Raw genomic sequence first — 24,525 nt, 5'->3', positions numbered from 1 at the left:
CCATCACAAAAATGTAAAATTTAAATAGAAAACATCTATTTTAAATTGTAGTAATATTTTACAGTATGACAGTATATATTTCTGATCAAATAAATAGAGAATAGGATTAGGAATAAGCAATAATAGAAAAATAAAACCCTCTCAAGATCAAAGTCATTACAATACAAGATTAAAATTGTTAAAATTCTTTAAGGGTTTTTTTCATAATTCAATGAGTTAATTCTTAACATGTTATCTGGACTTTTTTTCTTGAAATTTAATTAGTTTTATCTCAAAACATAATGACTTTAATCTTTATTTTTCTAATATTAAATCTTTTATTTTGGCCCTAATCCTCTTCTGTAAATAAATGCTCGCTTATTTCAAAAACCTACAAAGATCTCATGGACCTCAAACATTTGAATGATAGTGTTTGTATGTATATAAGCTCCGTGTCATTCTCGCCCTCCATCCTGAGCTCTGTTACATGTTTTGATGTTACATGCCATTAGTGATGAGTTAGAGAGAAAGACCATTCACAGCCATAGCAGCCCAGCATAAATTTCAAGAGTCACACAGGTAGAAAAAATTTGAATAAATTCACAAATGTGAATTTAGCCAATCAATAAATTCTGTAATATCTAATGCATGCAGTGTTAATATAAATTAAAATATCATGCAAGAGTGCAAAGCACAAATTATGCATTACTGCTGTTGAATAAGCCAGCATGCAAGCACTAGTTTAACAACAACAACAAAAAAATCAGATTCGCAGGTGCTTCTTTGTGCAAAGGCCAATTTCAAACTGTGCATGCATCGGAGCCCTGACACCTCATTATCACCTCAATCGATCTGTTTCCCCAATGCATGCAATTTATTAGCGTACCACAAGAAGGGTGTATATGGGGATATGGTTCTGATTACCTTGCCATTACAGGATTTTGGATACCTTCTAAATGTTCATTATAATAACCATTAATACCAATTTCCATACTGAAATAAAACATTACATAGACAAAAATTAAACGAAACATAATGTGACATGAGAGAAATGGCATGCGACTATGAATAAGCTTAAATTTAAATCGTTCTTAAAATTTTTTACACTCAAGATACTCAAGAGTATGAAATTGCAATCGTATCTTGTAGAATGTACAGCAATAGTTTTAAGGTGTGCTCTTAAGGTCTCTGTTTAACAGCCCTTCATGTTAAACAAGGGAGCTTCAAAGATAACACACCAACACAAGCAGTGCCCTTCACCCGAGAAGCATTCCAAGGTATTAGAGCTTAAACCAGCACCATTAAGCAGAAATTTGTATGTACAAAACAGGAAAGGGATGTCGTTTCAGCAGTAAAGTCGACAGCAGAAGTATGAGGGAAAAAACATCTTACGTTTTCATGGGAATTGTCTCAATGCTAAAAAGATAAGACAAGCACAAAATGTTACAGAGATGCACTGTAGTGGTGTACAGAGACATCACACAGATGTCAAAAATGGCCGTCTCTGGTCAAGACACTTGGTGACATATCAATCGCGATGATTTTTGACTGTAAACGCATGAATGCTCGAAAAATGCTAAAACAAACCACTGTTTGTACAATATATACATGTTATTCTCATAAAGTGCAAAGTGCTGGACAGAAAGATGAAGGATGAAGAAAGATGAAAATAGTAATAATGGTTATCATAACGTGAAATGCCAAGTCCCTGAGACAGAGGAACTAGAAAGAACAGAGAAAAGAAACAGAAAAAAAGAGCACAGAGAGAGAGAAAAAAGATTTATTAACTACTTGAAAGAAAGAAAAGAATGAGGTATTTGCACTTTCATATGTGTATTATTCATTATGTCTGGTCCTGTCATTTGTTTTCATTAGAAACGTAAAACAATACACAAACATTATTAAATCCAAAGTTCTGTCAAGAAACAGATGGGCCAGGTTCTAACGCAAACGGATATAATTACATCATTATGCACATTGCGCAGCTGATTGGTTTATTTTCGTATGAGCAGCCAATGAGCTCGCTGCTCAAAATTCAAATACTCGCTGTAGCATTTGCATTGCACTTCAGAAACCCACCATCTTCCCCAGCTCCACCTGCATAGTTCTGCTATGGGGTGATTTCATGTATGCTGTTTACGAGGGGTTATTTCATGTGTGTTATATGTGCAGCAGCAGTGTTTCTGTGGATGTACTGGCAGCAGCAAGTCTTGGTGTCGTGACAGAACTTTGTTTATAGAACTGTAATCATTGGGGTGCTAAATAGCAATCACATATTTGGTACATTTGGGATACTTACTCATCATAGACATCCTCTGTGTCCATTCTGCGGTAGAACTTGGCAAGTTTGACGGACAGGATAATGCTAGGGAGCAGAAACAGTGTGGAACAGCCCAATCCAAACCAGAATGTGTTCTGCAACAAATAAACACAAGATTAAAGCCACCCCAAAACTGCCCTCTGCTTAATCATAAATGACATGTTTGAGCAACATATTCTCCATACATTTATTTGTCCTGACAAGAAGATTTTTCATATATTACTCCTTTTCATACTTCTCAGACAGTCACTACACCTGGCTATTATTCTGAAACACTCATCTTTGAATCCCTGTTAACTGTAACAAGCATTTTCTGTAAAACTGCTTTGAAACAATATGTTTTGAAAAATGAAAAGTGCTATACAAATAAACTTGAATAATACAGTAAAACTTTTGACCTTGTGGGGACATTTTTGTTGGACCCCAGGAGGAAAATAACTTACAAATCAAAATCTAAAAATGCAGAAAGTTTTGTGTTTGAAAGGTTATGTATCTGTAAACATGGAAACCAGTGTGTGTGTGTGTACCTAATTAACCACATTTTGGGGGCAAATTTGTACCCAAAAGTGACCCTTATTTTTAAAAACAGTACAAAAATGAAGTAAACGACATAGAAGTCCTATCCTATCCAAAACTAAATCTTCCAATGGATCACTTCAGTTAAGCTGATCCCAATCATAGAATGTCATCGCTTTGTAGCCATTCAAACATGTGCAGTGGAGTACAGAGGAAAGAGTGAAACACACAGGGCCCCATTCGCACGTGGATTTGTGTGACGGGGTCAAACACTCGTTTCACTCCTAACAAATCTTTCACACACTTGCCTATAATTTCAGATAAAACCTGGCACCTCCCTTCCTCCTCATGGCCACCCATGGGGCTTTGACCACACACGTGCAAAGCACAGCAGTGCAGCCCATCCCACCCTGAAGTTTACTAAAAGTTTGTGGTCTATAAAGTTTTTTAGGATTTATGAAAGAAGTCTCCTGCCCACCAATGCTGCATTTATCTGATTAAAATACAGTACAAACAATAATAGTGTGATTTATTATTACAGCTCAAAATAAATGTTTTTAATATTTTAAAATGAATTTATAAATGACTTTTCAGCAGCCATTACTAGTTTTTCTAGAAATCATTCTAATATGCTGATTTGACACTCAAAAAATAAATAAATTATAATAAATAAATAAATTGAAAAAATAAAAATAAAAATTACATTCACAAAATGCTTCAGAGGACTTGAATATATATAGTGAATAATTAGTTTGGCCTTCTTATGTGCTGTTTTTATTAGTGCCTTTTGTACTCCTTTAAATAAGCTTTGGCAGTATAAATCACCAATCATATTAACTGTATCTTAAACTAAACACCCCTTTTTTATTTCATGGATGTCAAAATGTAATGAAGGACATTAGATGATGTTGAGAACATTTTCGTTTCAAGTGGCTGATGGCTGTCTTACCATTGAATCCAGCAGGAAACTGCAGCCCAGGATCTCGGCCGTGTCCACAATGTTGCTGAGTGGTTTACAGGTAGCGACCTCTTGGGCCAGCTACAATGAGGCAGCAAAACAAAAGGGTTACAAGCAAAAACAATGCAAAAGAACTGACCAATCGCCTCCAATCTAATACTATTTCTGATAGATGATACGGTTTAAAATACTCACAGATGTTCTGATCCAGTCGATATATTGCTTGAAATAGCCAATAATAGTCTGCTTGTATTTCTCGGTTTCCTGTTTAAGCATATATTAATCATCAGCACAATACAACTATGCACCAATCATTCAGACATGTTTTTTTCTTTCACAATACCTGATTGATCACAGATGTTGAATTATGGGAAATTAGGTACTGGGCGGCATCAACAGCTTCTAGTACGTCTCTAACTCTGACCTGAAAACCAATGTGTTTACTGCTCATCGGAAATGCATCAGTTCTGAAATATGCATCTATCGTGATGTTTTTAAACTGAGCTTGGTTTTAAAATGAACAACTTACAGACAGGTCTGAGGATATCCTCTCCAGAAGTCTGATGCTCTGATTAAGTGTGCTCTTTAATAAGAAAGATAATAGACACACAGAAAGCATGAATCATGTCCAAATGATTTATAATCTGAAATGCTTATAAAAAGGTGCAAAAACTGTAAATGACCATGTTGGAAACATAAGATGACATTTCAAGGGAATCAGCAGGGTGACAAAATGCCATGCAACCTGATAGGAGCATTACATGCATCACATGCACATCATGTCACAAATAAATAGAGAACATGACACACAACTGTTGTAGTATATGACACATTTAACATGCAGTGGGAATCATTTTATTAACTTTATAATTCACATCTCATATAGATATGTTAGTATGCACTGGAAAATAAATGTTCCAGTGCTGCAAGTGCAAATGCTTTAACCAATGGTGTGAAAACAACAGAAAAAAAAAATCAGTTTTCTGTTTGATGCAACTAGATGGGCAGAAATTCAACACTTCACTTTTGACAGGTTTATGAATCTGTAAATATTCAAATTTACACATTTGGAAGTTTAAAAAATGTCAATGGCACAAAGATAAGATGAAGCTGCTTTTTTTTTTTTTCATGATGGAAGGAAACAACATGTAGGTTACGCAGCTATTACTGTTAGGCTTACCCTTGCTTTCACATATTTCTGGGAAGCAATAAATCAAGTTGAATGTGTTAAAAGAAATTTTTTTAAAAGAGATTGTTGAAAATCATTCAGGATATGAACAGAAAATGAACTTTCAATCTTGCAGTTTTTCATTTGCAATCAGTAATACTTATATATATATATAAGAAAAGATTCAACAACAGAATCAATGAAAGTAACATCAGTGAGACAGGGCTAGATTACCATGGACTGCTCCAGTGGGATGACTTGTTGGATGTGGATCTTCCTTATAGTATTAGCATGTCCCTTTAATGAGGTCTGCAAGGTCCCTTTAGACTGCAAAAGAGAGAGATACAGGGCAAAGAAGAAAGGTTCATACAGGTAGCCATGACACTGAATTGCAAGTAATATTAATGAAATAAGGAATAATATTTTACACTGTAACTCCTTATTAATTAGACCACACATAAATCGTATAAACCTCATAAATCTTACCAACTGATCAGCTTGAGCATCAAGTTGACTTGCGAAATCAATTAGATCAATGCGAGTCACTTTTTTATTAACCTGGAAAAATGAGCAGAAACACATGAGAACCCACAGGATATAGAGGCAAAGCCTGTGGTTTCAAAGTTTGAATCAAAATGTGTTCAAGTGTGTACCTCCTCCAAATAGGCAGCGAAGTCAATCTCAAAAATGCCCGTTTCAGTGAAGCTGATGAGATTATGTTTGCCTTCTGACTCCAGAAGAATGATGCCACGAAGGTCCACCTTCATCCCTTCAAACTTCCTCGACACATCCTTGGAGTACTGCAGAAAGAAAAGAGGCTCTGTGTAAGAGTCTGACGCGAGTCGAGGAAATCTGGATGGACTGCCATGAGGAAATATTCTACAACAAATAATCTGACCAGTGGGACCATTAGTAAAGAATAATAACAACTTTATTTCAAATATATATGTTCTCCTATATATATATATGGTCATTTTTAGACACTTTTATTATTTATTTTATTTTATAAATAATATACAATATATAATAAAATGATAAAAATAAAGAATACATGTACATAACCCATTAATACCAAATGCTATTTCATTTACATTTTAAATTATATTTTTTATTACGTTTATTATTATCCTGTTATTAACATTTGTTGTGAAAATTTGTAAAGTTTAAATTTTTTATTGTAATTTTTTGAATTATGTTCTCCTACATGATTTTAAAAAATCTAATAAGTATGCCTCATTGAGAGCACAAAGATCTGTCCATTTGTACCAAGCAGTTCACATTAATTTCTTTATTTTACATCTCATACAAATCCTCGAATTTTTCCATTTAATGTGCTCTCAGATTTTTGGCTCCTTTGTGACACTGGATCAAGAATGCTGGCTTGAAGCTGTTTAAATGAAAACAAAACTCTTTCTGCTGAACTGAAGGAATTTATAGATGCTATATATAAAATATTTAAAATGGTCATGCGTGAAACGTTTTAAGATATTTTGCCAGTTCCAAAGAACGGAGAGAAAAACAACATACTGATTGGAAAAACATACTGTTCATTTTTTATTTTTTTTTCAAGAGTGTTATTTAACAAACAAGTGAATGGTGTGCATTTCCTTTAAGACACAATCCACACATCTGTGGTGATGGAAGCTATAACCCCAGAAACTGAACCTTGAACCTCAATAATTATAGGAAGGATGCCAGAGTTTGTACATGTCCTGGCGTCGGGGCAGGATTATTCAGCTTCAGAGTAAAATTAGACTGACTCAAAAATGACTCAAAAGGCATGATGCATGGCAAATAAAAGGTAATATCTTCTTTAAAAAAAAAAAAAAAAACTGTAGCATTACTAATCTCAAAGAGGGACTATAAATGTCCAAGTAACTTTAGTTGTGATTTGTGTGTGCACATGAACAGATCCTTGATCCACTCACAACACTGGTGTTAAAGAAGGCCGAGATGTTGAAGACTTTATCCAGATGAAGAGCTGAGTAAATCCCTCTGTTGTCCTTACAATTACTGCGAAAGAGAAGTGAAATATATTTTCATTTCTGATATTTTATTCTCTGCTGCCATCTGCTGGACCACTGAAGGACAACGACAACTCGGAGCAAAATGGCTCAGCAAGGAAAGGTCAGAGAAAAGTTTTTAATACACTCAATTCATAAATTTGTCCAATGTTTTTTTTATTATTATTATAAAAAAAACTTGTGCTGATAGCATCAATACTAAACACTACTATAGTGTTATGTAATTGTTCACTGTTATTAAATATTCATGACAAGGTTACCTGTAGAGAGAATATGCTGTAAGGTCCATCTCAGGATCATTGTACAGGTATCCTGGTATGAAGTTTGTCCAAGCAGAGTTGACCAAGTTGGGAGTATCTAACACCTACACACACATGATCACACTGAATGAGACATATTCGAGACATAATATTTACATTTAGTCATTTAGCAGATGCTTTTATCCAAAGCGACTTACAAAGAGCACATGCAAATAATATAATATAATATAATATAATATAATATAATATAATATAATATAATATAATATAATATAATATAATATAATATATAAAAGTATGATTTCATGTCAAGCTCTATGATCATTTTCTCCAGCATGATTTGAGATCTTGTGCCTTAATGAAAGCAAAAACTGTGTTGTTTCTCTTACCTTAAACAGCTGTCGGGTTTGAAAGGGTTCACACACAAGCTTTTCTAAATTCCCACCCGCCAAGAAGAGAGCTGTTATCACTCCCATGAGCACCCAGGAGAACAGGAAGCTGAAGCCCACACCACTGAGAGACACAGGAAGAGTGTGTGAATGAGTGCAGAAGAGGCTGTATATCTATATATTCACTCAAACTCACGCCATGAGCAGGTTGCCCCCCGTGTTAGAGACACATCCACGCGTGGTTGGAGTGGCGTGCCTGTCAAATCCCAGAATACCACACAACAGACCCAGAAAATTGAAGGCGAGGATAAGCACAACCATACAGCACAGGGTAATACAACAGATCCACCTGAAAATAAAAAAGGATGAACAACGTCAAGGGCACATGAAAGACTTTTTGCCAAGAATGTTTTTGTCTAGGTGAGTTGAGTCCTCTGAAGTACCTGTAGAAATCCATCTGATCGACCTGAGGGTATATGTCCTCGATCTGCGAGTGTGTGTGAGAGATCATTTTGGTGAAGTTGGTCAGAGTGCTGTGAACAGGGAAGAGCTTGGTGAAAGTGGTGACGTTTGATCCGACATCCTCCAGAAGAACCTTCATCCCTACAGAAGAGCCACAACAGTATAAGAAAATGTTGTTCATTAAGTGGCAATTTTTATGTGTAAAACACTGTTTTATAATCTATGCAATTTATAGAAAATTGAGCGTGTTGTGTTGTGAAACTTGTGTTGCGTCCTCCTCAGGCCTTACAAGGAATGTGCAAATGCTAAATATTACAATTCAAGTAATATGTTCTTTAAATCTGTTAAATGATTACATGTTAAACTCTGTTAGTAAGGCAACTTTTAAATGAGTTTGATCTGGATAACATTAGTTTAACATTAGTACATTTTTACTGCATAACCTAAGCATTAATCTAACTTTAAATGTAAAAAATGTGTTAATATATATGGAAGTTACGTTCAACTAGAATAAAAATAAAAAGAAAGGTATAAAATAAAAGTATCGTTCATTATTAGCTAGTACATTAATTAATGTTCAAGTATATAACCTTATAATAATAATAGTAATAGTGTGACTGTTTAAATTTAGTAAATGAAAATATGAAAATGCTTTTTTTTTTATTACTCAAAGGGGATTCTGCATGAATCTGCATGATCTGAATTCTAATCTAGATTTAATCTTTGAACTCACCTTCCACAATATTTCGGGTTTGATCTGTTACCAAGTTGGGAGTTTGATTGAATGATGCAAAGCCCTGTGGGACACAGATGAAATGGTGAGAGAGTGAGCAAAGCTGATATGCTCTTTTAATACCAACATGAAATCCAAACTGACCTTGCTTAATTTCTTTAAATATACACTAATGTTCAAAAGGTAGTTGGTAAGATTTTTTTTTTGTTGAGTTTTTGAAAGAAATCTCTTATGCTCACCAAGTTTTTCTATTTTAAAATATAATTCATTCCTGTAATGCAAGACTTAATTTTCAGCAAGAAATCATTCTGACATGTTAATTTGGAGCTCAGGTAATGTCTTATTTTAATTTGATTAAAACTGTGATACAGTATAAATTAGGGCTGTCAGATAACTAATCACGATTAAGTTTTTGTTTACATAATATCTTTGTGTACTGTGTTTATTATACACACACATTAAACTGACCTCAGCCCCCCTGCCTCCAACTTCTTGGATTCATTTCATTATATATGACCACTTGTCAGAATCAAATCAATGTTCAAAGGATAATTTTTAGTTTTCTCTTGTTGAATATCCTGTTTATGTTCTGTCCTGAATCTATCCAAACATGTCATGAGAAATCGGAGAAAATCATACCTTTTCCACAATCTGTCCAAGATCTGTCTTTAGAACTTCATTCACTTTGTCTAATTGGTCGGTCACATCAGACAACTAAAAAAAACAATATATATTTATATAGTTAAAAAAAAACAATTGTGAACCATGTTGGTGGCAATATGTTGGAAGAGAAGATGAGAAATCAATTTAGTACCGATGAGTAGTTGGCTGCAATTTCTAGTTTGGGAAGGGTGTTTCGTATGTTGCGACAAATCTCATTCGATATCGTAACTGTGCAGACAGGATCATTGAGGGCATTGCTAAGGCTGCCACGCACCAGGCTGAGGTTCGCCTGCAGTTTGACTGTCCCTTCCTGCAAAGTTTCCAAGCTCAAACTCACATTCTCTAGAGCATCCTTAGTGTCCCGCATTGCTAAGAGAAGAAACAAACGAGCAAACACGCATAAATGAACATTCCAAAACAAAGACAATAACCAAGGCACACTTAATTCCGAAGGACATAAAATCCAAACATGCATATTTAGTTTGAAAATACTCTAAATCTTATCCATTTAGATGAGATTGTCTTTGTATCGTTCAGTGCATTTAATTTTGGTTTTAAGACACATGATGGGCAGGTTCCACCAGGGAAAGACTCAAGAATAGACATGGGAAAATAACTGGGCCAGGTTTTGTGGGAAGAAATAAGGAATCAATCACAACTTTATTACAGATAGATATGGGAAGGACCAGTAAGAGTCTATTACAGTTTACCTTTAATGGCTTTCTCCACTTTAACTAACAAATCAAAAACAAAACAGTGAAATAAGACACCACCTAAAGCAATGGATTGAATATCCACATTGCATTCACATAGGATATACAATATATTATGATAGTAATAGTATTCCTGGTAAAGGTGAAAGAAAGAGAAGAAAGGAAAAAACACACACAAAGGGGAGTGACATACTTCCAGTCATGCTGAGAACCCCATCGAGGGCGGGCTGCACGTCCTTTCCCAACTCCTCATGTATCCTTCCACCCAAGATCACACCTACATCTAAAGAAAGACCACAACATGAGTCCTCACATCAGAAACACCTTCCATTCCACTCCAGATGATCGATAGCATGCTTACTATCCAGGTCATGCAGCACATGTTGCTTCACGGTGTCATACCTGGAGATCAGGTAATCAATTTGCTGAAGGGGAGACAACACAGCCATATATTTAGCAAACAGAACCTCGCTTGCCAGTACTAAGACATATACTGATGAAAACTTTTGCCACTATGAAATCAAATATTATGACATTAAACTGTTCAACTGAAAATGTATCACATTCATCCATCCATCCATCGTCTATCTCTCTGTCTGTCCATCCAAAAACCAACCGACCATCAATCTTTTTGTCTGTCTATTCATCCATCTATCAATCCATCTATTTATCCATCTATCAGTACATCTATCAGTCCATCCATCCATCCATCGTCTATCTCTCTGTCTGTCCATCCATCCAACAACCAACCGACCATCAATATTTTCTCAGTCTAATCATCCATCTATCCATCCATCCATCCATCCATCCATCCATCCATCCATCCATCCATCCATCCATCCATCCATCGTCTATCTCTCTGTCTGTCCATCCAACAACAGACCATCAATCTTTTCTGTCTGTCTATTCATCCATCTTTCTATCCATCCATCTATTTATTCACCTATCTATCCATCTATCCATCTTCTATCTCTCTGTCTGTCCATCCAACAAACATCCGACCATCAACATCTTCTGTCCATTCATTCATCCATCCATTGTCTATCTCTCTGTCTGTCCATCCAACAACAAACTGACATCAATCTTTTCTCTGTCTATTCATCCATCCAACCAACCAACCATCTATCTTTCCATCTACTTATCCATCCAACCATCCATCTATCTATCTATCCATCCATGCATCATCCATCCATTGTCTAACTCTCTCTGTCCATCCAACATCCAACTGACCACCAATCTTATCTATCTATCTATCTATCTATCTATCTATCTATCTATCTATCTATCTATCCATCCATCCATCCATCCATCCATCCATCCATCCATCCATCCATCCCAGTGTAATAGTGCTGGTTGTATAACTCACTGCCGGGGTCTGATTGGCGAAGGTGTGCAGGTCTTTCAGGTTACTCTTCACCAGCCTCCTCATGCTCTTCAGCTGAGAACTCAGGTTCTGATTGGCTGCATATGCACAAAGGACCCCTGCCCTGATGATTAAAAACAGAATCGTTCAAACAGCACAAACTAAACCAGATTCAAGCTAGAAAAACAAGAATAGGAACATATGTCTCTGGAATGGCAGTAGGGGGCAGCATTACAACACACTCCCAAGACGCACGTTCCTCACAACTGTTCTCTCTTCTTAGGAGACTTTAAAGCTGCAGTAGGGAACTTTTGACGCTCTAGCGGTTAATAAACAGAACTGCTTGCGTCTTGCGGAAGAACATCGTAGCCGGAACTACTTCTCTCTGTTTATGTCTATGAAGAATCACAAAGGTGCTGGGTTACTCCGCCACGGTACCCCTGAAGCAATCTAAAATAGTCTGAATATAAACACTTATTATAGGGGCACCCTAGTGATTCAGGACAAGCTAAAAACATGGTTTGGAAAATGGATTCATGGTGTACTCGCTTATTATGTTCATTTTTCTACATTTTGAACACAAACAAAGTTACGGACCGCAGCTCTGATTGGTTGTTTTTTACCGGGAGCGCAGGACTTTCTGCAAATGGCAATAGGACCACTGGGAGCCAAAGGAGCTTGATTTTTTTTCACAGATTATCTGTCTCATATTCTACTGTCAGGACATAATGACAGGTTTAATAAATATGTAAAAAATATTTTTTTTACAAAAGTTCCCTACAGCACCTTTAATTTGCAGTGCTTTGGGAATGTTCTCATACTCTGGTAAACTTTTATTGAGAACTAAGAGGCAACATCATACTGCTCCAGCTCTATACAGGAAGAGAGCGCTTTTGTTATGCAACTCTGTGAGTAAATCCAAAGGAACCTTCGTCTTGAACAGTTGGCAAAGAACTTCAAACAAACTAGGGTGACTATGAACTCTCCTAAATTAGACTGAGAACCACTTCAAGGAAAAGCCAGCCATATTTCAGTACCTATTCATGATTCACGCTTCATAATTGGGCTGTGCTCATGGCTACTGTGGGAGCCACTGAACGATGGCAGCACCATCATGCTAGGTGTTCACTGCAGTCTGGGACAAAAGCCATGATTGACTTATGCAACAATAGTGCAAACAGGAAGTCTTTGTGTGTCATTATATCAAAATGTGTGAATCACTCTTTGTTGGTTTTTGTGCATACATATGATTGCATCATACAGAGATGGATCTGTGGGTGCTGCGTATGAAATGCATCAATGCTTTCACACACTTCTGCAGGATTTATCGCTACTAGCAACACTGAAGATAGATGTATATGTGGGGCATGGGCAACTTCCTGTTTCCTCAGACACGAAAACAGTTTCAAAATGTGTGCAAATATGTTATTTGACAGCACTAGCTGTACAGTTTATTATTCTCTCTAGCAACATAGCTTTTTTTGTTAGAGACGCATTATGTTTAATACACAAGGACCAAAGATAAGCAACATTCAGAATACAAGAAGTGTCTCCCTTTCAATTCATGACGGGCACTTAAAATGAATTGGCCACATGCCCCACTGGATGCTGAGCTGACAGAAGAGGAATTTACTGAATTGCAGTTTTAATAAATTCAACAGAAGAATATCAATCATTCAACACAAGTTTTGCGACAGAACATGAATAAATTAATAAACACTGACCAACTGACAAATTGTAAAATGTAAAAAAGCTTTCTGGGAAATGAAGTGTTCCTCACACATGGACATCCATAAATTATATAAATAATATGCACATATAAATATGTGTGTGTCTTTTGTATGTTTTTATAGGTAATGCATACTAATATTACTACGAATTACAAGCAACATAGCCTAATTTTACAATATACTGTATCATAAGTGTTTTTATATTCTAGAATTACAACTAATAAAGATAAATTAAATTTGAAATAATTATATGAACTACATTTTTTATTCTGTTTTCTTAAAATAAATTCTGAATTCTGTTTTGCTACCTTTATTCAAATTCGATTACAATTTAGGTCTGAAAGAGCAAATAGCACACTGGTTTTATAATAGCAAACGTGATGAAATGTTGTGCTTTATATGCAGATAATGGGCATTGCAGAATGGTATCAGGGTAAGAAACAGACCACAGACTGATGGAGAAACAAAATGGGTGGCTGGCTACAAAGGCCTATTGTTTTTCCTCCTTCTCACCCCCTTATTCTCCATGTCCTCCTCTCTCTGTCTGGTAAGCTGCTATCTGCTCTGCTCCGTAAGGTCATAGCAGCAGTGAACAAAGAGGCTTTGAAGATGGCAAAGTGCATTCACCACAGAGGGCACCGAGATGGTCTTAAACTCTGCAGGGCACCTCATATGAACCAGCAATAGATAAATAAATAAAACAAAATTTAAATTTGCATTTCTTTATTAAGTCTTGCTTTAAAAAACGGCTTTCAGGTGACTTAGGCATCATGTTGAAAATAGGCTTTGTAACTTGGGTTGGTTCAGTGCACTGAAGAATGTCTCTAAAGACTAAAGGAGGAAGGAATCGCGTTACTCCCACAATGATTGCTGTATTTAGCCAGACTGGACCGTGGGGCTGCTCCCACAGCATCCCTGTCTATGAATGCCTCAGTGGGGGTTTGAGGAGCAGGTTGGGGGTGAGGACCTCCTTGACTGCCTCTTTATACAGAAGATGACCCACTGGGTTTGATTTCACCATGAAGGCGTTCAAGGTCTACCTGTTGATTCCTCTGTGCTCGACAGACCTGTAACGTGATCGGCCCACCACTGCCAAGCTACTGACCCAGACAAAGACAGCCACTGTCAACTGGAAAACGAGTACTTTTACTACTTATTAATGTTGAACTACCATTACCACAAAATAAAACACAAGCACAGCGATTAAAAAATTTGACTTAATTTATATTACCCAGTTAAGGTAGTACTGTGCTTTTACATACATTTCTTTATAAAAGTATCAATAAATAGCCCATTTGACAGATTTTATCCCTAAAAGTAATATATTTAAAATATACCTAATTTCATACTAAGTGTAGTTCAAATCTATTAACATATTTACTGACATATTGCTCGAGACTTACTGATACAGTATAAAAATGATAATTAAACTTTATTTGTAGTACTACTTGCCTAAAATGTGTTTTAATGTCACTATTGATGAGTATTGTATGATATTGTATGAAATAATATTGGTGTTTAATGCAAGATATTTAAAGTGTACTTGTTTACTTAGTTCCAATAGTTCCACTTCAAATACTAATTTGTATAAGTATATCTTTAGTTGGACCTCGGCACTACTTCCACACAATAAAAGTACAAAATTCTAAAAGTCATTCCAGTTATTAGTATTTTATATTCAAAGTAGAATTAAGTGTTATTTTTTTAAGTACATAAATATGTAAATGTATTTGTAGTATGCTTAGCATTAAAAATGTATTTTAAATACATTTTAGTTTCTGTATTTTTCGCTAGGGATATGTGAGAATTTATGATAATTTTGTGGGTAAGTTAATTTCAATTAAACAACTGAAAATGGATTAATTGTGATAAACAGCCAATGAGTGTCCAGCACACACAGGAAACTTCAACAGTTAAAAAGCATCTCTTATTAGTTTCATTATTCCAGAAGAAATTGAAATGTTCCTTTTAAAAAGTTCCCACGAGTTTCAAGTTGAATGTGTTTGTGGAAATGGAAGCGGCAAGCCCCATGTGTGTGCAGTGAAAGTAGGCCAGATCGGGCGGGTAACTGAAGTGTGAGACAATCATTTCTCTTTTCCATTCATGTGTAGGACAGAAGGAGGACACATGATTAACCACACAAACAAACCTCTCTATTCTCTACACCAAAATATTGTGGCCGTTTTTCTTTGAGCTGAATATTACATTTAAATACACATTATACATCATGGTTACCGACAGAAAAACCTCTTGACGGTGACTGATTTACATTTGTATACAGTGGACTGGCGACATTAATATCTTATGATGGATCTATTAAATGCTGCTTTACAGAAAACAATCACAACCCTGCAATCACACTGATAAAAAGTCAACTGAACCGTACCACATGCTGACTAAAACACGCACACGCACACACACACACACACACACACACACACCAGAGAGTCTGATGCAGTCACATCAGGACATATTGTCACTGTTACCATGGTTTCTCTCGCTTACGCAAACACATTCACACATTTTCTAGATATACAGACCATCCTCAGGCACTAGATAACCTAAATAAAGGTTTCTAAAACATATTAGCACAAAGGAGCCCTTTCATAACCCCTAACTGTCTGATGACCTCATAAGTTGGGGTGATTTCAATTTCACAATTTTCAAACTCCTAAAGAGACATCCACCAATCAGAGTTGCCGCTGTTACTATAGAAACTGCAAATGATTTCATCAAGTCTCTCACACTGTCAACTTTGCAGTCCTGTTTTTTCCCCATATATATATATATTTTAAGATTTTGCAGTATTTTTTTTATACTTCTAGAACCGTTGTAGAGGAGTGAGGCCAGATTTTTCGAAAATACAGCAATCTCTAGAGTAAAAAATGCATTTACACATGTGTGCCTGTAATGATTAATTATCAAGACTGAATCCCAATCTATCCATGCATTATGATATTTCAAGGCTGAAAAGACCGAATGTGCAAATGTAGGTTTTCTATGACTAACCGGCGTGATTTAATGAATGAAATGTGTGAGCGCTGCACAGCCCAGCTGCACTATGGATGTCATGTGGGTTCACAGGCTCTACTGTATTAGATTTGACAGGCCGTCTCTACAAGCTGAGCCCTGGGGTTGGCAGAGGAGCAGCGGCCCCGGTGACCTTCAGTGCCCTGAGCGTAACACTCCTTCTGAGTAGCAGCGGGGTTTCTGCTCTGCATCCAATCACAGCTAAACAACAGTCAGATGAGTGAAACCTTCCACCCCACCCCATGTCTCCAACTGTGTGCCATCAAGACCTAGAGATTTCAGTGTGAACCATATTTCTCATCAAATTGTTCAAAAGAGCAATTATCTTTAATTCCCTTAAGAAATGTAAGATAAAGATCTATAAGGAAAAAGGGTTTTATTAATTTAAGTGTGAATTAAAAAAACAACCTATGAGCTATGAGATGTTCTACACAGCTGAAGATAATGAATTTAATGAATGAATCTAATCATTTAAATGTATGTAAACCCTGATGTCTTATCCATGTCAATGTAAAATTCATGGTCCATTTTAAAGATACAGTAACCATGAATTTTACATTGACATGGATAAGACAACTGTGTTAACGCATTAAAATGAATAGATTAATTAATTATCTTCAGCTGAGGACTAATTAAATATAAATACACATACACATTTAAATACATCTATAATAAAACAGCAAGCAAAAGCATGACAGCATCATAATTTTTTAAAGGGCAGCCTTCTCCAGAACGAGGACACAAATTTACGTGTGCGGTCATTTGTAAATAACGGCAATAGCATCTATTTTTAGTACAATGGCACATGGCAACTTAACACCATTTACATTGTAAAACAGAAAACATATGTTTTATATATTCATTATCATTCAAAAGTTTTATGGCTAGTAGGATTTAAACACTTTAATTCAACAAGAATGTGTCAAACTGATCAAAAGTGTCAGTAAAGACATTTATAATGTTAAAAAAGATTCCTATTTCAAATTGTTGTGACTTTTTATTTATAATAAGATCTTGAAAAAAATGTATCACAGGTTCCAAAAAAATATTAAGCAGCATCTGTTTTCAACATAATTTTATAGATGTTATATTAAACACAAAATCATCTTATTAGAATGATGACACTGAAGACTAGTGAAATGGCTGTTAAAAATTTAGCTTTTTTAATCACAGGAATAAATGCAGTATTGGTAAGCATCAGTGATTCAGAAACATTACAAATCTTACCAATCCCAAACTTAATGTATAGTGAATTTATATATATAAATAGCATATAATAGTATATATTTAGGACAGACCATCTTTTTATGAAGACGCATAATAAAACTACTTGCAGCCAACTTGTTATGCATGTTAAGCATATACCAAACAGATAGTAATGGATGCCAGTGATCTAAAGTCTGGAAGTCTTACAAGAATTAAACTAAAAATATGAGTAATACGTGCCTAAAGCTGTTATGCTGCCTGACCATCACACCATTGTGTTCATGACTGGGTTGACAGTGTCCCTAAGGAATGCTGTTTTTCTCTTAAGAGTGAGATGGCACTAATGAGGAGTTTTCTTGTCATAATTGGATCACTTCTTTAATTATTCATCAAGCCTAAATCATGCCCAATGTTTTATGTGAAACCAGCAGAGCCCTGAGAAAAGTGGCCTGAGTTTATCAAGCAATTATAATAAAAGTTTGGAAAAGACAAGACTACAGAACAAGAGCCCTGGTTTCACCCCACCATGAAAAAAAAAAAACACCATTCAAGCACCTCTCAAAACACATCAGAAAGTGTCCAACTCATAACCTCCCCTAGAGATGCTCCAAACTCAAGACATTTCCTATAACCTCTATTTGAGATTCCTTTCAGGACAATCACGTAGCATTTGATTGATTTTCAGTTAAACTTCTCGCTAAGAGACTTGGTGGCGCCTGCCTCATATTAAACAAGATTGACCCTCTTTAATCTAGCACTGAACAGAGGAATGTGCAGAGTAGCCCCTGTTACAGCTTCATCAGAATCATGAAGGTTGAAATCCCAGGAGCTTTGTACATGAGGAGACATGGCCATCTCCAGGCAGCCGGGCATGTGCTGTGGAATCTTTAATAAAGAGCCAGCCAGCTGAATGCACAAAGCTGAGGAACATCAAACACCCTATTCAGTTTGTCGTCACTATCCTGGAACTCCTGCTTTTGTACAATTCTGCTCTATTTCTTCCTGGAGTGTACACTTGTCCACAATATGTCTTTGGGAACATGGTAACTTTAGGAAAGAAGGAGTGTCCATGTTGAGGACTTTTATTGAAATGATCATCAGCTTTGAGTTTGCTTTGGATTATTTAGGCTCTATTCCAAAACCTTCTAAGCCGCCTTTGCTGTCTGCTTCCTGCGTTTTAAGTGGCACCTCATAAGTGACCAGTTTGGAAGGCTTCCACTAATTCGTAACTGATTTGAATAGAGCATGATGAAATCATGTTGCTAAGTTAAGACTTTGATTTTCTATGGTTATCATTCTTGTGTGAATGGGCTTTTACTTTATTAATGCAAGCACACGTGCACATTCAGACAAACACTAAAACTTACGTGATAATGAAGGTGGTGGTGAGTAACAGTGTGGTCAGCAGTCCTCTAAGGCAGTCTGCGTTCTTCCGCTGTCTCTGGTGCATCTCTCCGCCGCAGTTATCACAGCAGCGGCACAAACAAAAGAGAAGCCCCACCAGCGGTAGCAGCACGGTGAACAGCAGGCCCAGGGCCGCACACACCACAAAACCAAGCTCATAATAAATCACCTGCACACAACACAAAGTTACAAGATCCATAAATGCAAACAAACAAGGAGTTATTATTTGAGATGGTTTCCTGGTCTGCAATGAGGTTAAGGTAAATAAATCTCAGTTATGGCTTAACCTGCATCCAGGGAACCATCCAAGTTATACAGGTTTAACGTTTAGGTTTAGTTCTGTGGGTAAAAGGAAGGAAGAAGAGCCATATGTGATTATTTTAGAACTACAGTTACACTAGCGAGTACTCAAATTAAAGGGGTAGTTCACTCATAGAATTTACTCATCCCTTGGACATCCAAAATGTAGATGAGTTTGTTTCAAGTAATATTATGGATAGAGGACGTACATTTTAACCAGAAGTGAAGTAAAAAAATATCCTAAACTCACAGCTTTTCACTTCACAAGATGCTAATTGATTGACTGAAGTCATGTTGATTACTGTGATGACATTCTGACGGCACCCATTCACTGCAGAGGATCCATTGGTAAGCAAGTGATGGAATGCTACATTTCTTCAAATATTTTCCGATGTAGAAACAAACTCATTTGCATCTTGGATGGCCTGAGGGTAGATTTTCAACAGATTTTTATTTTCGGGTGAACTGTTCGTTTAAATTATTATTACAAATTATTTTTAAAGCAACACTAAGATATATTTAAATGAGCTACAAAATATTTTCACGGTTCATATTTTTTTTACAAAATGCAACAAGACGTGGAGGCTTTTTGCACTCTTTTTCAAGTAAAGCAAATATCCTTGTCTCCAAAGCCTTCCATTAAAAGGGCTTTTGAAGTGAGGGAAATTAAACCGTGCTCTGCATAATTTCCATGCCGTATGTAACATGACGGAATAATGTTAAATGCTTTTTCCATATGTTGCCACTGAATCCATTTGCACACGTCCCGTGGCATTATGGACACTTCTGAATGAGCAGGGCTGTCCTCCGGCTAGCCTGTGGATAAGCTTAATCCGCTGAATAAACCAGAGGCTTTGTCTGTCACCGAATACCCTCGCTTCTCCTCAAGGGTAGAGCCTTTCCATATTTAAAATTCTCTAAAAGTGGTTTTAAAAGCTCATTTCCCCTCATGCCTATGCGAGTAAGAACTGAAGTCTTGCTGGAAATGACACAAAAGGCTTTTATGAAGGACTTCACACATGCAGCACTTAGGGCATGAGGCTATTGACAATTCTACTATAAGTGGTCATTCCCTCTCACTGACCGTCTGATGTGCTTCTCTCGTATCAGCATATTTAAGCTTTAGACAGGTTCATCTAGGGACAACATCATCCCTGTTAGCGTAGTTACACTCCTCTTACTAGGTCATGGCTGAGCTAAAAATTGCAGATAGCTTAATATGAGGAAATGTGTGTATCTGTGATTATCTTAGCAATTACAGATATGAAAGAGAAACTGAATACCTTTTAATACAGGATGGTCAAGAAAAAATTAAATGAACATATTCTGAGTTTTAAAACTGTACTAAGAGTATAATGTTTATCTAGATAATTTAAATCAGTGTAATGTTCCCAGCGCTCCACAAGGATGACACAACCACAGTCGAGATTAGACTGGAGAGTAACACTGAAACAGACACGAACGGCTGGGCTTTGAACGGGTTAGGGGGCGACTAAGGAATGAGGGTGGTCAGACTTGGGTTGGGTTTGGCCCTTGGATCTTCTAGCAGGACACACAAATTACCTGTAGTGTCAGAACAATGTTTTCTGGCTGGGAGGAGCCAGGTGATGATAGGCATGCAGGACAGCAAAAACAGAAAAAAATGAACAGATGGTAAGTAAAATAAAAATAAACAGTCAAACAAATGGCAAATAAAATAACTTAAGAACTCTGTTCTGGGAACCAGACCCATTTGGACAGTCCCAGATATTGAGAGGAACATGGATTTGGCCGACACTTACATACATATCCAGTTCTCCACAATCTTAAATGTTTCAAGAGCAAAACAAGATAAAACTGAAAAGAATGAGTGAATGTGATTTGACCATTTTGAAATCATCATTTTTTTTATGCTATCCTCATGAAGTTTTAGCTTAAGCTTAAAATACTAAATTAAGTGATGATCCTTTAATATAAAAAATATACAAAACTAAATGATGTCTGTCTGTATCGCATATACAGTTTGTGGTTGGTATTTTTTTATGTTTTTTATGAGAAGTGTCTTATATTTACCAGTACTAGTCTTTTTAAAATCAAAAATAGAGTAAAACATTAATATTGTGAAATATTAAAATAACTGTTTTCTATTTTAATATAGCTGAAAATGTAGTTAATTCATGTAATGCATTTTTATTGTAATAAAAAGCTGAAGTTTTTTCGCTGGCTGTATTCGAAGAAAGAACATTTATTTGAAATGGACATTTTTGGAAAGTGTTAAATGTCATTGAAAAATGTGTCCTTGCTCACTGAAAGTATTAATTTCTTTCAAAAATGAAAATATACAGGCCCCAAATGTTAATATAATATAATATAATATAATATAATATAATATAATATAATATAATATAATATAATATAATATAATATAATATAATATAATATAATATAATATAGGTGGCTGTGTATCTCTGAACTCACATTTCCTCTAACCATCACAAGAAATGTCGGTGACACTGATTCATTAAGTTTTGCCCCATATGCTTGTTTGTTCCCAGGAGGAAGATGCTGAAACTTCAAAGCAAGAGCTGTTGTTTAAACTCGGTTACTAAAAAGCAACAAATAGTTTCTTCCTCTGTTCACTACAGGCGATAATGCCAAAAGCAATTAACAGCTCTTCCAGAATAAGCACATAATAGGGCAAGGCTGTCTCCTTGGCTTTCAAACGCAATTAAAATATTGTTTCGTAATAGATGCGCTGAGACATTGTCCCTGAAACGTAACTGTGGTGGCGGAGCACGTAATAGCGCAGAGGTTCAGGTAGGCACAGTCACATGCACTTACCTTCTGGTACTCGGATTGTATGGCTCCGAATTTATCCTTTGCCACTCTAACGACGAGATCTGGAATGACAGGAGAAAACTAAGTCAGCATGCTGTGGCCTCTTACAGTGCCGCCACGTCAGAACAGGTTACGTAATGTTATTCAACATCCAGCTGAAAAAAAACAAAACACCATCAATGAGCCCACGGTGGATGAGCGTAACCCTTCAGTACGGGATCAGTGATCAGCCCCCAGCTGCCGCCACGATCACAATCATCACAGTCTTCAGAGAAAATATTAGCTGTCTTCATACAAACAGACATCACAAAGTTTCCTCGGGGCGCGTATTAGCAATGTTTAGTTGAGTATGACTGTGCTGATAAAAGTTGCATTATAATGCATTAAACATAAGGTTTGGAGTACGAGCAATGACAAATCAAATGCACATTATTAGAATTGCAAAAGAAGAGGAAGCAGTGCTCTGTTACATAAAAATCTGTGCATTGTATTCAAAAGCAGAGATAAAAAGTTCAGTCAGGCATAGTACAAGGGGGAGGTAAGACACCTTGATGCTAAGCTAAGCTAAAAGTGTTACCGCCAGACCTGGAGATCAGCTGAATGGATTCGAAAACGGTAAGACACAACTGTTTAACTCTAGGGGAGTTGGAAAATGAGCCTATTTTGAAAAAAAGTGGAGTGTTCCTTTAAATAGACTTTAGTTTAACTCTGAATTGAATCTGCTCCAGAGTATTTCTTTCACAGAAAACTACTCTCTACAGATTCACTCTATAAGTTCAGGTTTTCCATTCCCATAGCACCATAGTCTAATAACCACCAGCATACGACATACAAATCACCTGGATACAACATCACAAACAACAGGTGCGAGGATGGCAAACATCCCAACATACTGAAGAAATGGTCTGCTGTCCTATAGCTCATCACAGAAACAGAGGAAATATATCTTTCACATTCCATCATAAATAATACAGCAGAATATCAGCAACGCATTGGGAATGTGATTTAATATTTGAATGATATAGTGTAACAAAACTGACCCTATAAAATGAACAACTAGATTTTTTTTGTCTTTGTAAGCCGTCATGAGAATGTAATAATGTGCAGAGTCTTTTCTTATTTTACAGACACTCTTCTCAAACAACCCGTCATATAAATTAAATTAAATTAAATTCATATAGAGTCACATCCTAAAGATTTTACTCATGAAATGTCCAATTTCAAACAGAAATGTGTCACATTTGTAGTAGGCCACATTTCTGTTAAAAGTCTAGAATGTTGAAAACATCATAAGGAAAAAAAGAGTTACATCCTTCATTTGCTGCATTGCAGGGGTTTTTGGTTCTTTAAAGAGTAGCAGAGAATCAGTAATGGACTCAACTAAATGTTTTTCAGAATTTTCATAAGCATATTATTTCTATTCCTTCAGAGGAAATAGTCAATATGGCTATTTCTGAAACACTCAGGCCTCTAAACAAAACTAATATTTTTTAAACAATCATCACTGTACCTGTAGTAACAAGTCTCTTATTTTTGCAATACTATGGTCTAATTGGCTTCATGTACTCTCTACAGAGAAATCCAAAGGGTCCTGAAGGCCTGCTCATCTTCAAAGGCAGGCAGAAGCACCAAAGTTTAGCAGATAATCATATATGGCCATGAAAAAACATCACCCGTCAATGCATTACCCTGTCTAGCTTTATTTTGCTGGTTCCTATAAGTCCCTGGTTAATTAGCATGACCTTAATTCAAAGAAATACGCCTTCATTAAAATCCCTCAGTACACGATTGCCTTACTTTTGCATCATATCCAACAATGAGGAATTAATTATACAGGAAAGGAATGACTTTCTCAAAGAAATTTGCAGCCCCCAGTCATCATGTCCAACTTTTTTTTTTCCATTAGCCATAATTAGCCATAGTTCGATTATAAAACCATCATGGAACCATTACACACACACACACACACACTTATTTAATTGATTAGTCACATTATTGCAATATAATTATGTTCCACGGTGTGCTACATGTAAAATCAATTTTAAATTGCTTTTGATTATTTTTACAAAGTATTTTTTGTCTTAAATTTGTCAACAACCAAATATACTTTATTATTTTATGCTGGTCAAGCATATCATCAAAATTAACAAGCAAAAAGCATTTTACCACACAGACAGATAGCGAGAGAGTTCAGTGGTCTGTGGGCAGATTGGATTGTGGGTAAGGAATCAGTGGGGCATAGTCCTCCAGCTGTCTCTTCCAGAAAACTCTGATTCTCAGCAAAAAAGAGAGGACAAAAAGGATGAGGAGTGCAGAGAGGAGAAAAAGAAGATCAGCGTGGAGAGGTGGAAACAGAGGAGTGGAGAAGAGAGAGATGAGTTGATTAGAAAAGAGAGGGTTTGAAGCGTGTCTCTTCTTATACTTCACAGATCAATTGGGGCCGTCACATACGATAGTTTGTCTTTAACACACTTACAAATACAGAAGCAC

The 24,525-nt window shown here is 36.3% G+C and overlaps 1 protein-coding gene across 11 annotated transcripts in view; it reads right to left on the bottom strand.

Moving 5' to 3' along the window:
• The window catches only part of LOC113114047 (prominin-1-A), a 44,991-nt gene that overhangs the window by 3,457 nt on the left and 17,009 nt on the right, over positions 1 to 24,525 (bottom strand). For 2 of the 11 annotated variants that reach the window (XM_026280751.1, XM_026280755.1), the window contains exons 2-25: positions 22,039 to 22,097; positions 20,782 to 20,808; positions 18,882 to 19,087; positions 11,552 to 11,672; positions 10,547 to 10,610; positions 10,379 to 10,468; positions 10,183 to 10,206; positions 9,624 to 9,841; positions 9,449 to 9,523; positions 8,810 to 8,873; positions 8,058 to 8,217; positions 7,811 to 7,963; positions 7,615 to 7,738; positions 7,226 to 7,329; positions 6,870 to 6,954; positions 5,595 to 5,741; positions 5,428 to 5,499; positions 5,176 to 5,268; positions 4,954 to 4,971; positions 4,303 to 4,356; positions 4,117 to 4,197; positions 3,969 to 4,037; positions 3,765 to 3,854; positions 2,279 to 2,394 (exon numbers count right to left, since the gene is read on the bottom strand). In XM_026280751.1, coding sequence (XP_026136536.1) covers positions 2,279 to 2,394; positions 3,765 to 3,854; positions 3,969 to 4,037; positions 4,117 to 4,197; positions 4,303 to 4,356; positions 4,954 to 4,971; positions 5,176 to 5,268; positions 5,428 to 5,499; positions 5,595 to 5,741; positions 6,870 to 6,954; positions 7,226 to 7,329; positions 7,615 to 7,738; positions 7,811 to 7,963; positions 8,058 to 8,217; positions 8,810 to 8,873; positions 9,449 to 9,523; positions 9,624 to 9,841; positions 10,183 to 10,206; positions 10,379 to 10,468; positions 10,547 to 10,610; positions 11,552 to 11,672; positions 18,882 to 19,087; positions 20,782 to 20,808; positions 22,039 to 22,097 — 2,314 coding nt within the window. The other 9 variants (XM_026280747.1, XM_026280750.1, XM_026280748.1 and 6 more) reach the window with 9 other exon arrangements.

Source organism: Carassius auratus, chromosome 14, assembly GCF_003368295.1.
Source record: "Carassius auratus strain Wakin chromosome 14, ASM336829v1, whole genome shotgun sequence".
In the NCBI taxonomy this organism is placed as follows: Eukaryota; Metazoa; Chordata; class Actinopteri; order Cypriniformes; family Cyprinidae; genus Carassius; species Carassius auratus.
This window is presented reverse-complemented; position numbering and strand designations above follow the sequence as displayed.